This window comes from Canis lupus, chromosome 31 (genome assembly GCF_048164855.1).
Source record: "Canis lupus baileyi chromosome 31, mCanLup2.hap1, whole genome shotgun sequence".
NCBI lineage: Eukaryota > Metazoa > Chordata > Mammalia > Carnivora > Canidae > Canis > Canis lupus.
Window position 1 is genome coordinate 11,113,474 of NC_132868.1, and position 19,945 is coordinate 11,133,418.

Consider the following 19,945-nt stretch of genomic DNA (forward strand, 5'->3'; position numbering starts at 1 on the left):
AGACTGCACTCTTGCCAAGTACACAAGACCCATCTGTCCCTGGTGATCAGGGTAGGGTGTGAGGATCCATCCCAGGAACTCTGGAACCGGGAGTGCCATGACCCCAGAAGCTCTAGTGTCAGGGGGCAGACCAGGAACTGCTTTCCAAATTCCCAAGTTGCACACTGACCATGACAGCACCCTGCCTGGAACCCACACAATCACCAGCAGTCCAACCAGCAGGCCCGCCGCCGCACCCCCAAATCCAAACAACTTGGGGCACCCGAGATCACAGAGGGAGCGGGTTGAGCATAAATGGAGGCTGGTGCCCACAGCGACTCCCAGGCCCAGCGCCTCAGATCTCCAGCCATGCTCCCCGCCCCCCCCCCCCCCCCCAGCCACAACGCCGCGGTCAGGACCCCATTCCGCTTCCAGCCCATAGAGGGCGCGCCGAGCACGTCCATTCGGAGGGGAAGCGTCTCCACGGTAGCCGCAGCCCCGGTGCCCGCGGCGGGCCCTCCGCCCTCCGCCCTCCGCCCTCGGCCCGGCCGGGCGCCCCTCTCGCCCGGCGCCCCGCGCCCCGCACCCCACCCGCCGCCCGTGCGCGCTCTCCCGCCGCCTCTGCGTCTGCCCTCGCCGTCCCGCCTCCAGCCTCGGGGGCCGGGAGGGGACCTCTTGCTCTAAAACCACGGGGACAGCCGGGGGATGGCGTGGAAGGGGCCGGTCAAGGGGCCGTCCCCCGTGCGGTGCGTCCCCACCACGCCACGGAGGAGCCAGGGGCAAAGACGGCCGCGCCCAGCCCTCCCCCTTGGGCCGAGGCGCCCAGACAGCTGGGGCTGAAGGGGCAGGAGACCGAATATGCAGCCGGGGATGGGGGGTGGGGGTGGAGTGGGGGTGGGGGTGCTCCGCGCCTGGGACTGGCCCCTTTCGCACTGGGCAGGTTCCCCTGCAGCTCACGTCCTCCCGGCGGTCCTGTTAATGCTGCCATCCTCGGTGTCCGGGATTTCTGCCCAAAGTCGTCTGCGCCCAGTTTGAATGCAGGCTGCGGAGGGGCGTCCGCTCCGAGCGCCCCAGGCCCGACGCCCTGCCGGCCGCGGCTCCCCAGGCCCTGAGCCCGTTCCCATCCGTGCGCATCCGAGACCCGCTCCGGGCCGGCCCCGCATTGTCCTCGCGGCGCTCCCTCCCTCCTCCCAGACCCCGCCGCCAGAGGCTCTTTTCCTCTGACCTCCGGGCGCCCAGCGCAGAGCCCTGGCTTAAAGGGACATCCCCGGGCGACCAAGCCCCCACCCCCCTTTCTCAGCCCGAGAGGCTACCGCAGCTCCCTGGCTCACAAGCCCAGGGAGCCCAGGGAACCCAACCCAGGCGCTGCATCTCCCCCGGCCATCAGGACAGCTTAAAAGAGCCTTCCAATCTCTCTCCACGTTTGATTTAACCAAGTAACTAAAAAATACATTCAAAAGCCAAAATTTCATACTCCATTATGTCCTCACTCTACCCACCAAACGACCCGACGCCAGGATGCACTGTTGAGACAACGAGTTATAAATTGATTTCAAATCTGAAGTTCTCCTTTGGGGACATAATTGGAAATTCTTTTCATTTTTTTCCCCCATTGTGCCACTTGAAGAAATCGGTTTTATAAACTACTAAAAATCGAACTCATTTATGTCCCGAGAAAGGCGTGCCCCCAGATAAACCTCTTAAAGGTCGGGAGGAATTAAACTGCCAACAAGAAACTGCACTAGTGACAACATTAACAAATCCAACAACAACCAAAAAAAGACTGTGAGAAACACCAGCCTGGGGTGGAAACTCCCCAAGGAGCCTCTCGTCCCCAGCCAGGGGCACTTGGGCCCTGCCAGCATCCCAGGATCCGAGACATTCCTGCAGACACCCAGCCACACACAGCAGCAGGAGCAGCGGGCATCATTTCATTTAGTTTATTAGACAAAAATATATGATTTAGACAAGTTCGCTGACGCGCTATTTACAATCTGAAATCACTCTATATACAGAAAGAAGGAAGGAAAAAAAAAAAAGACACAAGCACGTGGGGCATTTACCGAGCCGATAATCAACCGGAGCGGAGCGAGGTGACAGCCACCAAAGGTGTGGGCAGAGGCCGGGCTGCCTGGACCCCGGCCGGAACGAGCCCCTTTCTGCAGAAAGCGATGGATGGGAGTCGTTGACGTCGTGGCCATATTTGTCCTTTACACCAGTTCTGAAATATTTGTCCTAATTCCTCCCTCATCCCCTCCCTCCCGAATTCCTCCCCCCTCCCCCCGCAAAAGTAAAAGAAGACCCTGAATCAGGCCGACGGGAGGGCTGCTAGGATCCGCGGCGTCCCCTCCTGCGGGGCCAGCGAGCTGCAGGGGAAACACAGCGAGACAAGAGGCACAAGCACCGTCAGTCTCGGAGGGCCGCTGGGACCCGGAGTCGCCGGTTCCGCCAGCCGCTCCTGGGGGCGTGGTCGCCAGCCCCGCGCCGCTCCCGGGTCGGGAGAAACCCGCGGAGGCCCAGGGCCCCCGCGCCGGCCGGCGGACCGCACCCCCGACAGTGGCCGTAGGACCCTGCCCGCCCGGCGCTGCTCGCGCTCGGGGCCCCGAGCACCCCGCCCCTGCCCCCGCCACCCCGGCTCCCCGGCTCCCCGGCCCCACGGAGGGTTCGAGCAAACAGCACTCACTTGTCGCGCACGGGCTGGAAGGGCGATTTTAACTGCTGTGCGGGCGAGTCCGGCCGGGGGACGAGGTCTCTCTCTGCGAGGGAGGGGGAGAAGCAGAGCGTTAGGAGACAGGTGTGCGCCTTGGGGCGGGGTGGGGGGGAGGCTGCTGCCGAGGTGCTCCAGCCTCTTCCCCACCCACTCCCTCCCCCCCACAGCTAGGACTGGGTCTCCCGGGGCAGGCCTGCCGACAGAACTCAGCTCTCCCGACGCGGCCTCGGTCCCCTAATCCCGGCGGACATCGCTGCCCACCCCGGGCTCTGGCTGCCTCTGCCTCCGTCTCCCGGCCGGTGCTCGCCCACCACCCCCACGCTCTGCGTGGCTTCCGGATTCCCGGCTCGGGGCGGGGCGGACACCCCGGGGCGCCCTACCTGGGAGCGCGGGGCTGCTGCGAGCAGAGGCCTTGTCACCGTGGAGCACCCCCGCGGCCACGGGGACGGGCGGCTGCGGCTGCGGCGGTGGCGGCGGCGCAGGCAGGTGCGGGCCGTGGGGCGCGGCGTGGGGCGCGCCCACGCCCAGGAAAGAGCGCATGTTGAGCAGGGAGCCCTGCGCGAGGAACGCGCCGTTGGTCCAGTTGGAGAACTTGCCGATGTGGCAGGTGTACAGTCCGTGGCTGGGCAGGAAGGCGGGATGCTGCAGCGGCGTGCCCGCGGGGGGCCCGTGCGCGCCCGGGTGGCCGGCGGGAGGCGGCGGCGAGGCCTTGGGCGCGCCGTCGGGGCTCGTGGCCGTCTCGGCCAAGGACCAGATCTTGGGCTTGCTGTGCGGCGCGCCCTGCAGGCCACCCGCGGCGGCGCCCGGGCTCAGCAGGCGCGTGCTGCCCGGCTCCGGGCCCTCCTTGACCAGGCCCAGGGGCGAGTCCTGGGACTTGAGAGCGTCGGCGGCTGCCAGCGGCGAGCCCTGGTCCCGAGCAAGGGCCGTGGGTGCCGGGGGCCCGCGCGGCGCCTCCGCCTTGTCCTCGTCGTCTTCGTTGCTCTGGTCGCCGTCGTGCTCGTCGATCTTGTCGATGTCAATGCTCTCCAGGTCGATCTCCTCATCGTCCTCGGCCTTCTCCGGGTCGCCCTCAGTATCGCTTCCGAAGAGGGCTCCGTCCTCCTGGTCCTTGCTGCGCGCACCCCACGTCACTTTGTTCTCCTTCTTTAGGCGCCGGCGCGCGTTGGCGAACCAGGTGGACACCTGCGTGAGGGTCATCTTGGTGATGATGGCCAGCATGATCTTCTCGCCCTTGGTGGGGTAGGGGTTCTTGCGGTGCTCGTTGAGCCAGGCCTTGAGCGTGCTGGTGCTCTCGCGCGTGGCGTTCTTGGGCCGCCCGGGATCCCCGTACTGGAACTGGCCGTAGGGGTAGTAGGCCGGCGCCGTGTGCGCTGCGAAGGTGGCAGGGTGTACCCCGGGGTTGTCTTTGAGTTCATACTGTGAGCCCTGCAACCACAGAGCCACCAAGGGGGGAAGAGAGGGAGAGCCGGGGTGCAGGGAAGAGAGGGAGAAAAAGAGAGAGAGAGAGCGCAATGAGTCCCCAAAACTGGGAATGGGGGGGGGCAGCCGCTCTTGTCCGCTGGAGAACAGGAAGGCCCCCAGTGCACCACCCAGGGAGGAAGTAAGGGGTCAGAATCCTGAGCCGCCTCTAGAAACTGAGCTTCCAACCATCTTTAAGGGGTTTTTGTTTTGTTTTGGTTTTGGTTTTGTGTTTTTGTTTTTTGGGTTTTTTTTTTCTTTTCTTTTTTCTTTTTCTTTCTTTTTTTTTTTTTTTTTTTTTTTTTTTTGGTCACTCAAGAGAAGTTCCAGAACCTTGCATCTCCAGAAGACCACAACGGGGGCCAAGGCCCCATAGAATTTCTCCAGGCTGCCCTCAATTCCCTCCACCCCCACCCCCCACAACAACTTCAAGAGCCGTAATTTCCAAGTTTATCTCACACTAACTAGAAGGGAAAACCTTTTAACTGCACTGAGAAAACAGTTTCTCCAAATGTAAAGAATCTAAAGCCTAACCCCCCCCTCCCTCCGACCCCGAGGGGGTCAAGCAAAATAAACCACCTCGGAGTTTTCTTTAGGTCCAAATCCACCAGCAATTTAAAATGAAAGCACACTCCTTTTAGCTCCCAAATTAATCTGCATATAATGGCTCCCCACACTTAAAGGTCGAAGATGGTGACAGGTAATTTAAAATTTTAATCCGGGCCATCATCAATAATAATAACAAAAACATCATTTGTTTTTTTTTTTTTAATACAAAAGCAGGGATTCACCGGTAAAATATTAACGGAGGGCCCCCAAGCCGCTGGCTGCGGGAAGGGGACTGCTCTCCTAGGCCTGTTCTCACTTTATCTCCTAAGTTTGACTGTGATGTGGCAAGAGCAAGCACAAACTGTTTGCAGGCATTTAGAGGCCGTGATTTATTTGCGATCAATATTCTTTTTATCATCCGTAGTAAAACACAGCAAGTCAAATTATCCCATCAGGTTTTTTGGTAAATAACATTTTATCTTTCTAACAACCTCATTAGGCCTCATTATTACCATAAATTGCCCAGACCGACATTCACTCACAATTTTATCTTTTGACTTCCAATCATAACGGCTTGGAAACCCAGGCCTAGAATGAAGAGTTTGGATTGAAGCTTACTTTCCGAGAACTGGAGGGAGACCAGTAGCAGATACATACACCTTGGGGAGGAGGGGGGCATTTCTACAAGGTTTCCCCTTTAGTAAAAATAAAATAAAATAAGATACCAAAAATCAAGCATTTCCCTTCCCCATCGCACTACAATGGGAGCGGATTCACACCACACAGCTCCCTTTCTCTTGCAGAAACACCATGGAGGGGGGTCCCAAATGGCACACATCCGTACTCAAAATTTCTGTTTAAAAAATGATAATTCTCCACGTAAATACGGTCCAGTTGCTATGTTAGCAGAGGGGGTTCCCAGCCTGAGAAAGTTGTGAAGAGCAGAATATTTCTTTGACTAATGAGTTTAGTGGTGGAAAACACAGAGAAAAGGTTGCCCTGGCCAGATTTCGTTTCTGCCCAATCTTTGCAAAGCGTACTTGGCACTTTTCTAATTATTTTGGTTGTAACTGTAAGGAGGACATTTCGGTCTCTTCTCTGCTGGGAATTCTTTTTGAAAGGATACCTTGTAAATCTCTCATCGCTTCCCTGGCATCCCCAGCCGCCAGAACAAAATGGGAGCTGATCTTTTTCGATAGCGAGCGGTCTGAAAGGCAGCTGGGGCCGCTTTCAGAGAAATAGCCTTTCTTTTCAAAACTACAAGAAAAGTTACAGAAAACCCCACCAGCCGCTTTGCTCGTGTACAGTGGGCCGGTATTTATTTCCTGGCTCTTCTTCTGCGGGGAGCCGGGACACGTGGGGGGGGGGGGCTGCAAAGGGCCCTTACCCCGAGGGCAGCAGCAGCGCCAGAGGGGCTGCCTCCCCGGCCCCCGGGCCCCCCGCGCCCGCGCGCAGTTCCCCAGGAGCCCGAAGTTTAAGCGCGACCTTGCAGTCAGACCAGGGAAAATGGATCCTCTGCACCGACAGAATGGCGAATGCCCCGCCGAGAATGAAATTTGCAGCTCCCTCCCCCCATCTGACACCCACTGGGACGGGAGACTAAGAGGACAGCATTTATTTTAAGCCCAGGGACTCTGTTTTCTTTAATCCTCCATTATGTAACGCGGAAAGAAAAGTGCTTTTCATTCGGTGCAAAAGAAATGAAAACTTTGGCAACTTAACGAAAGTCAAAGCAAACACCGTTTCGGACGCCAAAATCATTTCCACTCCCCCCCCCCCCCCCCCGCTAAATCTCAGAACTGCACACCCTCCAATACGAGACCCCATCCGGCCCCGTCTCATCTCCCCATTGTTGGGTTTACTTCGATCAAGTCTCCGAGGCTTTCCAGGGTTCCCTCCGGCCAAGTCGGACACAACCACAGGAGTCACCGACGCGGGAGAGCACCGAGCGCCCCCCGCCCGGCCCCCGAAGCCCGAGAGGTCGCGCGAGCCGGGTCCGCAGGCCGGCCCGGGGCGTCCCGCCGAACCCGGCCGCGCGGCCGGAACCCCGCCCGCCGAGCCCAGGGGGGCGCGAGCGCCTGGGGCCCCCACCTCCCGCCCGCGCGGCGCGCGCCCCGGGCCTGCGCCTCCGGCCTCCGGCCTCCCTCCCGCCTCCCGCCTCCCGCCGAGCCCCGGGTCGCGGCCCAGGCCTCCCGCCTCCCCCGGCCCCGAGCCGCCGCGGCCGTCGCCCGCCGGCCTCCCCGCGCCCCCGCCGCCGCGCGCCCCGCGGACCAGGCCTCCCCGCGCCCCGCCCGCCCCCCGCGCCGCCAGCCCACCCGCGCCGGCGGGGAGCGGCCGAGGCGGGGGCGCGGGCAGGCCCGGCGCACTCACCATCTGCGAGAAGAGGCTGAGGTCGGCGGCGTAGGGCAGGAAGGCGCTGTAGTTGGGCGCGCCCGCGTAGGGGCCGGCGGCCGCGTACATGCCCAGCACCGAGGTGACGGCGGCCGCGCCCGCGCCCGCGCCCGCGCCCAGCTCCGCCGCCCCCGGCCGGCCCGACGAGGCGGCGGCGGCGGCGGCGGCGGCGGCCAGCACCCCCGGGCGCTCGCCGCCGTAGGCGCCCGGCCCCGCGGCGCTCAGGTACTGCGGGTAGCCCAGCTGCGGGAAGGACATGTCCGCGGATCGGCGGCGGCGGCGGCGGCGGCGGCGGGCAAGTATTAAAGGGGCGGGGGCGGGGGCGGGGGCGGGGGCGGGGGTCGGCGCGGCGCGGCGGGGGTGGGGGCGGGGGCGGGGGCGGGGGCGGTGGGAGCGGGCGGCCGGCCGGGCGCACTCGGGCCGGCCCGGCGGCGGGGGCCGGTGGCTGCTGCTCGGCCCGGTGCTCGCTGGCGCCCGGCTCCCGGCTGCGCCCGGCTCCGCGATCCCGCGCCGACTGCGGCGGCCGCCCTCCGCTCGGCGGCGGGGCTTTCAGACACAATTTGAAGTTGATGCTTTGATTGGCATCCCCTTGAGCGCTGGCCCCGCCCCCGGCTCCCCGCCCGCCCCCTCCCCCGCCTGCCTCCCGCCCGCCCCAGCCGGCCGCTCCCGCCCCTCCCGGCGAGCACGTGGTGCTCCGCGCCGGTCGGGCCACCTCCGTCCGCCGTGGGCGCGCGAGCTGCGGGGCGGCGGGTGCGGGGCCGCCGGCCGCGGGCTGCTTCCCGGCCGGGCCCCGCCGCCGTCTCCCGCCCTGCGCGCGCCGGCTCGCAGCTGTCGGACCCCGGGGCGAGCCGCGTCCGAGCCGAGGTGCGTCTCTCTTTCAGGGAAACCCCTCGGCGCCGGCTCCTCCGCCGCTCGGGCAGCGGGGCCGGCGCTGGGGCGCCGACGGCCGGCGGGCAGCGGCCTGGCCTCCGAGGTGGCGCTGCCTCCGCGTCCCCGGACCCCCGGGCAGGAGCGCACCCCGGTGCCCCTCGGCGCGGCGCGGCGCGGCGCGGCGTCCGCGGGCCCCTAGGTCTTCGCGGGTCACCCGGCAGTGCAGACGCGGGAGGCGGCCGAGCTCTGCGGGCTTCTGCAGTTGGGAAAACTTTGAGCCGGGGCAGCCGGGAAGCCGCCGCGACAGGTTCTTGGAGGCGGGGGTGGGCACCGTCTTTGCTGGAAAATCGCCACTGCGGGGGGGGAGGGAGACGTTCCGCCCCCGCCCCGGCGATGGAGGAGCCGAGTGTGGCTCCGGGCCCTCGTCTGTCCACTAGGTGTGCACGTGCAAGAAGCCAACTTGCGTGGCGGTCTGCGGCCCGCGGCGGCGCCGCCACCAGCCCGGGGACAGGCCGTCCTCTCCTCCGTCCCTCTCTCTCCCTCCCTGCCTTCCTCCCTCTCGTCTGTCGTCGGCCGGAAGAGCGAGAGGACACTGCCGTGAACCCGGCGCTCGGGGCAGGCTCCAGGTCCGCGCTGGGGCTCGGACGACCGGGGCAGGTCCTCCTCGCCTCCCGGTGCACGGCACATCTGTCGGGCAGGCCGCGTCCCCGTGCCCCGGGCGGCTTGGTCCCGCGGACCACGTAGGGAGTGTGCCCAGGATACCCACCCCGGGTCGGGATCGCTTTTCCTGCCAGCTCCTAGCAGCAGCCAGCGCCGGGCACCACTCCCTGCCCTGCAGGGAGGGACCACTGGACCCGCAGGAATGTCACCCGCGCACTGTGGTGTCAGCCTTGGTTTGGGCCACTTCCGTTGGCGGAGTGGAGGCTGGCTGGCCTCTGGGCCATGTCCTCGGTGTGCTGTGCTGCTGACGACCTAGGCCATCCGCGGGCACTCTGGACCCAGCGACCTGGCCTCCATCCCATAGCCCCCCTCCTCCCCTCCAATTGCCTGGATCATGCAGGTGGAGTGAGTGACTCTTCAACCATCAGGAAGGCTCCCATTTCCCCATTTCGGGGCCTGAGGACACACAGAGAGCCACTGCCTATAATTAGCAACAATAACGCCCATAATACTAATTACTAATTACCAGCTCCATAATCAGGCTTTAATTTCTCCCCTCAGTCAGACTTTCTTCCTGCTTCTGCTGTCCCTTCGCCCCTTCCCCGACCACTCCCCGACCTCTGCTAACTAGCCCTTGCTCACTCTAGAAATCCTCTGCAGCTGCCTGGGCACCTTTCCTGCTTGGAGGCAGATTCTGGGGTGTGGGCAGTGAGCACTAACCACTCCCAATCTCAGAAGTCACTATATGGCAGCTTCCTCCTGCTCCAGACCCACCACCTCCTGGCCTTCCCAACCCCTCTCTCCTATATCCAAAACAAACCACTGTCCTGTTTAGCAAACTTCAGTGTCACATTTCAGGGTGACAGGTAAATACAGGTGAGATAAGCCTTCTTCCGTGACCTGCAGAGCAGGTGAATGTAAGCCCAGAGAAATTTGTCAGTGTCAGGATTCAGCCGCATTGACTGATCCTCCTTCTCACTCCCTACCCCCAGCCCACAGCAGCCCACTTTAGTGGTCCTGTAGCTCTCAGAGCCTGGCGGTGGTGGGGGTGGGCAGCAGATTTTGTCCTGACCACCCCCACACCCCCCCAGTCACCTGCTGTGTCCTGCCTGTATCACCTCCATTTGGGTTATGAAAACATGATTCTAGAAGACATCAGGAACATGAGTAGGAAGGGCCCTCCCAGAAACAATGAGGATTCCACGGTAGTGGGAGAATCATCTCTGAAAGGCCTGTGGGCTGCCCGGGAAGCCCTAGAAACATGCCTTCCTGCTGACTGTGGCCATTCTCTGCCCAGGGCCAGGGCTAGAATCCTTCAGAGCCTGGGTGTGACCCCTGGCTCACCTCCTCCCTTCCTCTTCCTTGAGCTTCACCCAAAAACTGGCATTCAGAAAACTAAGAAGCAACCTGACAGAAGAAGAAGAAAACTGCTTCCAAACCATCCCATTGGAGAGGAAGAGGAAAAGAGAAGGATCTAGAACATCCTGGCTCAATGTCCCCATGGAGGGTGTCATCCTGCCAGCCCTCCAAGCCACACGTGTTAGCATCAAATAGCTAGTGGGGCTGAGCCTAGACCTTGGGCCTCACTTGAACATTTGCTTATGTTCAAGAACTTTCCCCAGAGAATCCAGAACTTTCCCAAGAGAAGATGGCCCAGTTCACTGTTCAGCCTTTCTGGGGTCCTCGTCATCCCTCTGATGGCAGAGAGGCAGTTGCAAATAGTAGGGCCAGGCAGGGTTCTCTTTGGGCTCAGTGGCACTGGCTGGGGACAAGTTGTGGGGTTCCAGAGGCCCAGGGCCATGCTACTCTGGATCCTTCACCCACCAGCAGGGAGAAACCCCCTCTGCAGACTGTCAGCACTGTCCCTACCTGGCAAGGGGTGGTTCAAGCAAGCCATGTCACTGGTGTCACTGGTCTGGAGGCCTCCCCGAGGACCAGAGCCTCCCCCTTCCTTGTGGCAGGCCTACCACCAACATTGAGCCAGAGGCAGGACAGTGGAGCCAGTGGTACAAAGCCAGACCTAGAGGTCGCTGTGTGGCCAAATCGGAGCTCTGACTGGTTGGGTCCTGGCTCAGGTTGGAGAGGGAGCGCCAAGGATGCCCACTCTGTGGCCCTCAGCAGTTGGACCGGGTCATGGGCCGGACCCAGCAGAGATGGGCAGCGTCACCTCTGGCAGGTGACCAGAGCCTTGTATGTGAAAAACCTGGACCCTCAGCTCTGGGAGCTGGGCGTTCAGGTGTACCCGAGGGTGTGCAGAGTACCCTAGTGCAGGGGGTTCCAGAGGAAGGGGACTCTGGTGGGGAGGAGAGAAAGACCCTGAGACCTTGGTGTGAGTTGGCAGAGGAAGAGGGTGGGTTGGTGAAAATACAATTTTGGACCAACTTAACTTTAAAACAGGTTTCAAGGCTTGATGGAAAGTTTATTTGCTGGTTGTCATTAGGTGGTGGTGGGGGGTAACTTTTCTAAATAGGAGGAGATTGTCACCCCAGCTTCAAAAAGATCCTGTGCATGTTCTCCCCAGTCCACAGTAGTGGTCAGTCTACTCACCACCCCCCTTTCTTTTCTTTTCTTTTCTTTTTTTTTTTTAAGATTTTATTTATTCATGAGAGACAGAGGCAGAGACACACAGGCAGAGGGAGAAGCAGACTCCCTGCAGGGAGCCTGATATGGGAGTAGATCCGGGGACTCCAAGATCCAAGATCACGCCCTGAGCAAAAGACAGAGGCTTAAGCACTAAGCCATCCAGGCGTCCCACACACACCCCCCTTTCAGTCCACACAAGGATAAGATTAAACAAACAGCATCCCCATTTACAATTTTATTTCTTCTCAAATAATTCTGCACTGATTGTGAAGCCCCGGGGACCCAGGTCCCTGAAGAAGAGGAAGGGACTCAGGAGAAACACCCCACACCCCGGAGCCATTCTGGGGACCTGCCTCTGGCGCCAAAAGACCTAAAGAGGTGGCGGAGGGGAGCCGGCCTCAGGGATGCAGCGGCGGCGCCTCGGCCTCTTCCTCCGCCTTTCAAGATGGCCAGTCCTTCCAGTGCCGATGGCCCCGCCGCCACGCAGGGCAGCGGCTTGGCGGCGGGGCTTGGTGGCCTGACCTGGCCCGCGCCCCCGACCCCGGCCCTGCCCTCCGCCCGGTCGCGCGCCTCCTGATTTATGAGTCTTGTTAAATACTCATTAGACTCTGCACCGTCCTCCAGCAGGACCCAGGAAGCCACCCTGCTCGGCGACAGCAAGGCGAGTGTCAGCCAGTCCCCGGCGGCGGAGAAGCGCGCGGGAGCGCGGGCTGTAGCCGGGTGCCCTGGGGCGCCAGGCCCGGAGCGGAGCCGGATGGCCGCGGTGACCTGCCGGCCCGGGCGCCCGGCCCGCGCTGGGGACCTGCCGCAGCACCCCGTGCGCCCCTGAGAGCGCGGCCCGCCTGCCCCGCGGCCAGGGCGGGGCGCGCCGCGGAGGGACCCGAGTGGAGTCCGGCCTCAGTCTCCAAGGACCCCAGGAAAGTCCGGGAGGAGACGCTCAGAAGCGAGGAATGAGGGACGGTGGGCTGCTCGGGCAAGTGCCTGGATGCCGGGGGCCGCGGGGCGCCGTTCCCGGGACCGGGGGGCGGGAGAGCAGCCGCGGGGGTGCGCGGAGGCCCCGACCGGCCGGGTTTCCCGCCACCGCGTTCCCGGGCCGGGAGGGCCGCGCCGTCGTCGTTCCAAGTGTAGGAGGAGGTGAATTACATGCGTGCGCACACACGTAAATATTTTATAAACCTCCCCTTAATTAACCAAATCATTTCCATTATGCTTCCAATGTGATCAACGGCAACGGTGTGAGGGTTTTCAGGGTTTATAATTTGATGTCACCAGACGGTTGCTCGGGGGCAGAGGTACAATCGCCGCGCCAGCTGCACTCGTATTTATTTGTTTTTCTACCGTGTTCCTGTAGGGCCCCATTATGCAGTTTTTAATTAGTTTGTGTTTGTATTTCACCCGTCCCAAATCAATGCCATCCCGGAGCAAGGCGATGTAAATTCTCGCAGTACAGGTGTAGCTGCCTGCTTCGGAACACTAGGAAACGCGTGTCTGACACATGAACGCGGGGCCGCCACGCAGCCGATTGTCAGCTCTCGGCAGCCAAGAGGCGCAGATCAAAGCCGCCGGGACTTCGGCGCCCGCGCCAGCGCCTTCGTGGCTGCGGCTCCCGATGCCATTAGAGGGAGCTGGGCAGGGCTCGGCGTGGGGGACAGAGTCCCTTTTCCCTTTGCCCACGCCCTGTGCCCCTGGCGGCGACGCCGGCCTCTGGGGGCGCGACCCGCTCGCTCGGGGCCTGTGCGCGCCGCTCGCTCGCGCCTGGGCGCCTGGTGGGGCGCGCACCAAACCCAGCCCCCGCGAAGAGAAGATCGCTGGGACTTCCTGCCGGCGTCCGCAGAGTCCTGTAACCCAACCCGGTGCGCACAGCCCGAATTTCTGGAATCTCCAGGCCTGATTTCCGACCCCCCCCCCCCCCCAGCCACCGTTGTGTTGGCTGTCTCTTCCTTCTTGAAATGACCTCTGTGGAGTGCCTGTAAATCTATCCCTCCAGCCACCGAGGAATTCTTTTAAAGCTTTCTTTTTTTGTCAGGAATAAGAGATTGTTCATCTTTAACTAGACCACATAGAAATTATGATTCAACAGCAGTGTGTATTTAATTAGAGTAATCTCACTTGAATTTAATTACTTAATGAATTATTTGTTTAAAAGGTAGAACGTCTTGTTTGCCAAGTACAGTGCAGACCTCTGATAAGAACTTCTGTTATAAGGACATTACAGCTTAAAAGCAGTCATGTGTTAAGGTTTATATTTTAACTCCTTGAGTATGTGACTGTTAACTGTTAATGTACTACTCAGACAAAATCTGTGATAGTTAAGGGTGCAGAGAGAGTGTGCGCAGAGGTTCTTTTCTGTGCACACATCCCTTTGGAAATTAGCACCCTCTAACTTTTGTCGTGTAAGTCTATTTTTAAACTTCTTGCATTCTGCTTTCAGTAGGCAGTTTCCTTTTTTCTAGTGCAAGATGACAGCTGTCTATTAGAGGACTCATCTTACGATTAGTATTTGCAATGAAATGGCACATCCTTCAGGAAAAATCCTGCCCTGCTCCCCTGGGTCCCTGAGGCATCCACAGGAGCAGCGGGAAGACTTTCTGGGTTTATCAATCTTCACAGGATTGGAAGCTACCAAGGCCCAGACTTTGACCTTAACCCTCCCCTCCTAAACTGTGGAAGAATTTAATTTCCTCTTGTTTTCCAAAAGCAAGAGCAAATAGCCCCAAGCCCTGCCATCCTTCCTGGGAGGCTCGGAAGGTGACTTGTGTCTAGGTAATTGTCACAGTTAACGCAAAGTTCATAACCAGGGCCAGGGGAGGGGGGATGACCCCCTGGAAGTCTAACAGGATTTCTGTGTTTTCTGTGGTTAGGTTGCTGCAGAGGCACATGCTGTGGTTCCTCCTCTATCCTGCGTGATGGACAGAGCCTTCTATCCCTGCGTGGTGGAATTTCAGCAGAAAAATGCATGTACGGGGTGAGGGAGGTGGCAGAAAGTGTTTCACCCTCTCAGGGAAGAGAAAATAAGAAGTAGGAACACCTTAAATCCACTAGAATGAATTCCACTGTCATTTTCATTAATATTTCATTGATCAAATAAGTTAAATAGCAGATTTGCACACTATTGTCACATACATATTAAATACTACTAATATAGTGTCCAACTAAGTAGGAATGAGCTTATAAGAGAAGTATGACACTTTGATAAGAATTATTAGCTTTTTTGTTTTTGTTCAGAATCCCTGAGGTTTATCGTAGTTGTGCATTTTGCAGCGGGTGCTCTAACTACCAGCGGTGGTTATCATGTAAACTTAATCACATGCTATTGTGGCTACAGGAGCACCTTTCTTCTAAAGAACCGGATCTACATGAATACATATTTTAAACTATTTATGAATTTACTTCACATATTCTTCCAAATAACAACTGACAGTAACAACCAGAAAGGACATGAGATAATAACTCAGGAATGAGAATACATTTCTCAGATCTGAGCAAATCCAAAGACGATTTGCTAGTAAAACCCTCAAAGGGAATGATATGTGTAGGATGGAAAAAGGTGAAAACACTAAATGGCATATTTATGTGTGACTCTTGGAGAACTGTTTGAAATTTAGACCAGATAGGACTCTACCTCCCATGACTTCCTATCAGCCCTCAATCACATCTATTAGAAAAGATTAAACCTACCTACCAGAGAGACCTTTTAGAAATATCTAAAAATATCTATTTTAGTTGACAAATATCCACCCACACAACATCCCTAGCAGCAAGTGTTATGCATCAAGGTTCCACAAAATGTGTGCAGCAGAAGTCACTGGTTGGGAGGCCGAATTCTGCTCACTTTAAAGGACCTCAAGGGCCACCAAAGTGCCCAACAGAGGACACATTGGGAGTCCAGGGGAAAGCTTCTCTGAGGTTGGAAGATACTTGGGGTCTACCAGCATTTTCTAGGACCATTCTTGTAGAAAACCAAAATCCAGGATATGAAATGGGCCTAAGGGGGGAAACTTGCAGCATCCCTAGACTGATGGTCCCTGCTCTGCTCTTGCTCACACCTCTCCTTCCTCATCACTGTCACCAAGACTGTCTCAGGAGCTGCTCCAAATTTTGGGGTTCTTGGCTGGCATTGCACCAGCTCCATCCCTCTGTCCCTGTGCAAGAAAGACTAGCTAGAGTGGCCTCAGGCCTCTGACTCCCCAAGTTTGTACCCTCTCTGAGTGTGTGGGAATGTTTGTATATGCATGGGGAAGATGGGGAGGCCATGGGGGCTCTTCTCCCATGCACACTTCCAGAGGATCTTTTGCCCCAAAGGACATGACACACTTAGGACCAAGCTCAGGAGGCATCTTATCTCCAACCTCTGACTTCCAATAGGTGCCCTCCCCTCGTCCTGGGTTCCAGAGCCCTTCCTGATTGACTTCATGCCTGTGAAAGCTGCCAAGACACATCCTCCATGTCACTCACGCCACGTGGCCCCCTCCACCATCTAGTGGAAACCCACATGGCCTGTGGTTCCAGCTCCCGGGAGTAAGCGGAGTGCCTTCCAGGCTAACCATAGGGCGGTCATTGACTGAGGGTGCTAGGTAGGTGAACTTCATCTCTTGTGCGGACAATATTTACATTTTAATATGGGACCATCAGTGCATTGACCCAAAGCTCCTGGAAGAGAGGAAACCCACATTCTGAATGGGGCTTGGAGTATGTATGGAGTGGAGGCTCCTCTTCCCAAACATTCTTTGAAGGAAGGAAGCTTTAACACCCCTTTGGCCAAAGATGGGTCCTCCTTGGAGGCAGCCAAGGACAGAACCAAACTGAAGTCTTCAGAACCCTGCCCATCTGTCTCGAGCTGCTCAGCTGTAGTCACAGAACACCACGGACCGGGTGGTTTCAACAAGGCAGATTTATGTTCTCTCAGTTCTGGAGGCGGAGAGTCCAAGGTCGAGGTGTCAACAGGGCTGGGTTCTCCAGAGGCCTCTCTCTGAGGTATGCAGATGGCCGCCTTCTGCCTGTGTCCTCCCGAGGCCTTTCCTCTGCCCACACTCCCGCTGTCTCTCCTGGTCCAAACTTCCTCCTTACAGGGATGCCAGGCAGATTAGATTTGAGGCCGCCCTACTGGCTTCGTTTTAACTTAATCACGTCTTTAAAGGCCCAGTGTCCAAATACACTCATATTTTAATGTATTGAGGGTAAGGTCTTCAACATATGCATTTGGGGGTGGGGGGGACACAGTGCAACCCACGGCACAATCCATGGCTCCCGGCCCTTTTCCCCACCCGAGCAGCACAAGGATTCATCAGCTGAAGCTACATTCGTTTCTGACCCTGTAACCTATCCTTCAGCTTTGGTTCAAAAGTCAAGAAGCTCTGAGACTTTCCCCTCTTCGGGGTTAAAGAAAATGAAGATACCTTTGTTAAAATCAAAACACAAATATGAAGCATATCATGGGGCACCATGTTCCCTCCAGTAATACTTTTTAGCTGGTTGTTACCGAGGGTTAGATCTGGTCACCCTGATATAGTTCTTTCAACTATTCACATTTGCATGGTTCATAATCGAGAGAGAGCCTCAGATTTGAAGGAAACACTTTTGAGGACACAAATTGTATCCTGAGCCCCCTTGTCTCCTAGGCCGTCAGCAAGCCCTGGGAGGATGGCCTCGTCCCTGGAGGGGTCCCTGTTCTTTGCAGTAAAGGCACCAGCATCCTCTCGACAGCATTTTGGGCAGGAAGATTTCAAAGGTTTCAGTGAAGACCTATTCGCAGGCTTCAGAGAAGAGGAGATGTGTGACAGTGGGCCTGTGATGCCGGTTCACCTGGGTCCCATGGGGGGGGCGGCTGGGGCGTATGTGTGTGAGGATGTCACCAAGGAAGGACTGCCAGGAGGATGGAAACTCTGAGTCTGACCCCATGTTTCCTCAGCAGCTGGGCCTCGCTGCCAGCGAATGCATTATCGCTACAGCAGAGGTGGTGTGAGAGCATCACTGATCATTTTACAAGCTGAGGACTGGGTGACATTATCTCTGGGGTTGAGTTAAGTGGTTTGTCTAAGGTCACTTAGCAAGTGTGTAATAAATCCAGAATTAGAACCTTGGCACCCGGCTCAACAGTCTGCATGCTGGGCCCCAGGCTGACGGACCTGTGGACGTGATGGGGCTCCCTCCCTCCTCCCCTCCCAAGTCCTATGAGAGCCACTGCTGCCCTGCTCCCTGGGCCGCCTGAGGGTGCTCCAGGGGCTAGGGGTCAAGACCAGCATCAGCTGGGGGAGCTCCTGAAGCCCCTCCTTCCTCCCTTCTCCTTCCCCTCCCTCCTCCATCCCCCTCCCTCCCCTCCTCTCTCCCCCTCCCTCCTCTCTCCCCCTCCCTCCTCTCCTCCCTCCTCTCCCCTTCCCCTCCCAAGTCCTGTGGGAGCCACTGCTGCCCTCCTCCCTGGGGCTGCCTGAGGGTGCTCCAGGGGCCAGGGCCAGGATCACCATCAGCTGGGGGAGCTCCTAAAGCCCCTCCCTCCTTCTCCCCTGTCCTTCCCTCTCCTCCTTCCCCCCTCCCTCCCACTCCCCCTCCCTCCCTCTTTCCATCCCTTCCTTCCCTCTTTTTAAAGAACTCATTCCCTTAACAAACAGTTGTGGAGGACCACTTTAAAAACTGAACAGTTCTTTGCATGGTGAGTGAAGCAAAGACAAATCACAGTTGTCTAAATATCTAAAGTAAGTGTCTAAGGTAAATTAGGTGAAACATATCCGAACACCTAATTATTACCCGAGGCAGAAGGGCGTGCAACGAGGGACATGCCAGCTTCGAGACCCCTTGTACCTCCACGGTGTGATGCTGGGCCCTGCAGAGCTGCTGACTCTCCGTTAGACCCTGCAAAGGATGGTGCAGGGGTGGCAGTGGCTGTGAGGCACCAGGGGGCAGCGACCTGCCATCCCTCCCATCCCTCGCTGTGACCCCGGCTGGTCCAGGGGCCCGCTGCACCTGGGCAGCAGCACTGTGTACGGGTGGGGGCTCACAGGCACTCCCAGAGCCAGGCCACCCTGCTCCTGCACAGCCAGAGCCCACAGCAGCCCCTCTGCTTCCCCCTGCTCCATCCTGCCTCCACCCCCTGTCTGACCGGAGTCTGCCTCCGCCTCCGAGCAGCCTTCCTGCTCCCTTAGCGCCTCTCAGCAGCTGGCTGGCCACCCCCTGCACTGTCCTCACCTGCGACGGCTACTCTAGCGAAGCCCCGGACCAGCTGGCTTAACGGACACTTATTGTCACCCATTCTGGGGCTAAAAGCCCAAGAAGGAGGGGTCCCTGGCTTTCCTGTGGAGGTGGAGGAAGAAGCTGCCTCTCTCCTACCTTCCAGAACTTTCTGGCAATCTCTGCCTATCCCTTGGCTTGGGACTGATGACTCTAGACTCTGCTTCCTCCTCACCCGACCTTCTCCCTGGGAGCGTATCCGTGTCCACATTTCCCTTTCTCCACACAGGGCACAGTTATATTGGCTCGAGGGCTGGCTACTCCAGTGTGATTCACCTTCATCATTTTATCTGCAACAGAGCTGTTTCCACCTCGGGTCACATCCTGGGGCACCTGGGTTAGGACCGCAGTGTGTGAATCTTGGGGCTGACACATTTCAACCTGTAATGATGCTTAATTAGATGCTTTATCTTGACGTTTCTGTTCAGAAAGCCGTGTAGTTCCTGCCCACGTACTGGGCCTGGACTGATGCGTGGGGACTGGACTTTAGGGACCAACTGAGGAAAGGGGCCAGGGGCCTGTCATTTGAACCAGGCTGTGAAGGGTGCCTTGAATCTGGAGAGGTCAGGAGTATGAGCAGCGGCATGCCCGCCGGGGAGGTGGTCCTCAGGGGTGCGGGAGGACCCGAGGCCGGATCAGAGTGCGTTGCAGTGGGGTGGGGACACCACAGATGCCTGAGGAGGGACAGGACAGATCAGATCAAGGAAGGGATTTGGGTCAGAGCTGCAGGACTGCGTTGTGGCGGTGGAGGTGACTGCATGCCTGCTGAGGTCCTGGTGGGAGGGAGTAAGAGGGCACTGTGGCCTCTGGCCTGTGCCCCAGCCTCTTCAGCCCTTGGGGCCCCGCCAGAGCCCTGCTGTGTGCACTCCAAGAAGAGGCCAGCCTCCCGCCACCCTGCTGTTCCTGGGGAGTCTGCTCCGGAGCACCTGGGACAGGTAAGAGGAAGCTCTAGGGGGACTCTGGGCCCTGTCCCCTTGTCCACTGGGCAGAAAGCTCTGCTTCCCTCATTCGACAACTTGTACTTACAGATAAGATTTTGTTTGAACAAGGGTTTGCGTCTAACCATGAACTTGAAGAATCATAGAAGTAAGTGACTGTCTGGGTCCTGATTCTATCCCCTTCAGGTAATTTGATGATGCATAAACCTCGGATAGTTTGTGAAACGTGGCCTATGAGCACATCTTTCTCTGCTCTGATTCAATGGGTTTTCTCTCTACGTCTGGAATATATAATCATTATCTCTTATGACAGAATGAGTATTTGATTGATTCTTTATGTTGTATTAAATGTTAAACAGAAACCTAGAATGACAGAAACATAGAGGGAAAGAATGCTTTCCAATAAAGCTAATTGACATTATTATTATTATTAATATGGATGAAAATATACCTACAAGCCTTCCTTTGGCATCGGATGCATGCAAGCCTACCACAAAAGGTTGAGCCTACAGTATCATCTTGAGGGAAGATGCATACAGTGGTTATAAAGTGGGAAAATAATCCTGCATCAGGTCAGGAATTCCTG

General features: G+C 58.1%; 1 protein-coding gene across 1 annotated transcript; it reads right to left on the reverse strand.

Annotated features, from left to right (window-relative positions):
• Window positions 1-1,904: 1,904 nt before the first annotated feature.
• Window positions 1,905-7,345, reverse strand: IRX1 (iroquois homeobox 1). Its single transcript, XM_072807380.1, has 4 exons — window positions 7,067-7,345; window positions 3,070-4,114; window positions 2,663-2,735; window positions 1,905-2,345 (listed from the first exon to the last, which is right to left on the reverse strand). Exons 1-4 carry the CDS (start codon window positions 7,343-7,345, stop codon window positions 2,288-2,290), a joined length of 1,455 nt encoding a protein of 484 aa, XP_072663481.1. The 3' UTR covers window positions 1,905-2,287.
• Window positions 7,346-19,945: the final 12,600 nt, after the last annotated feature.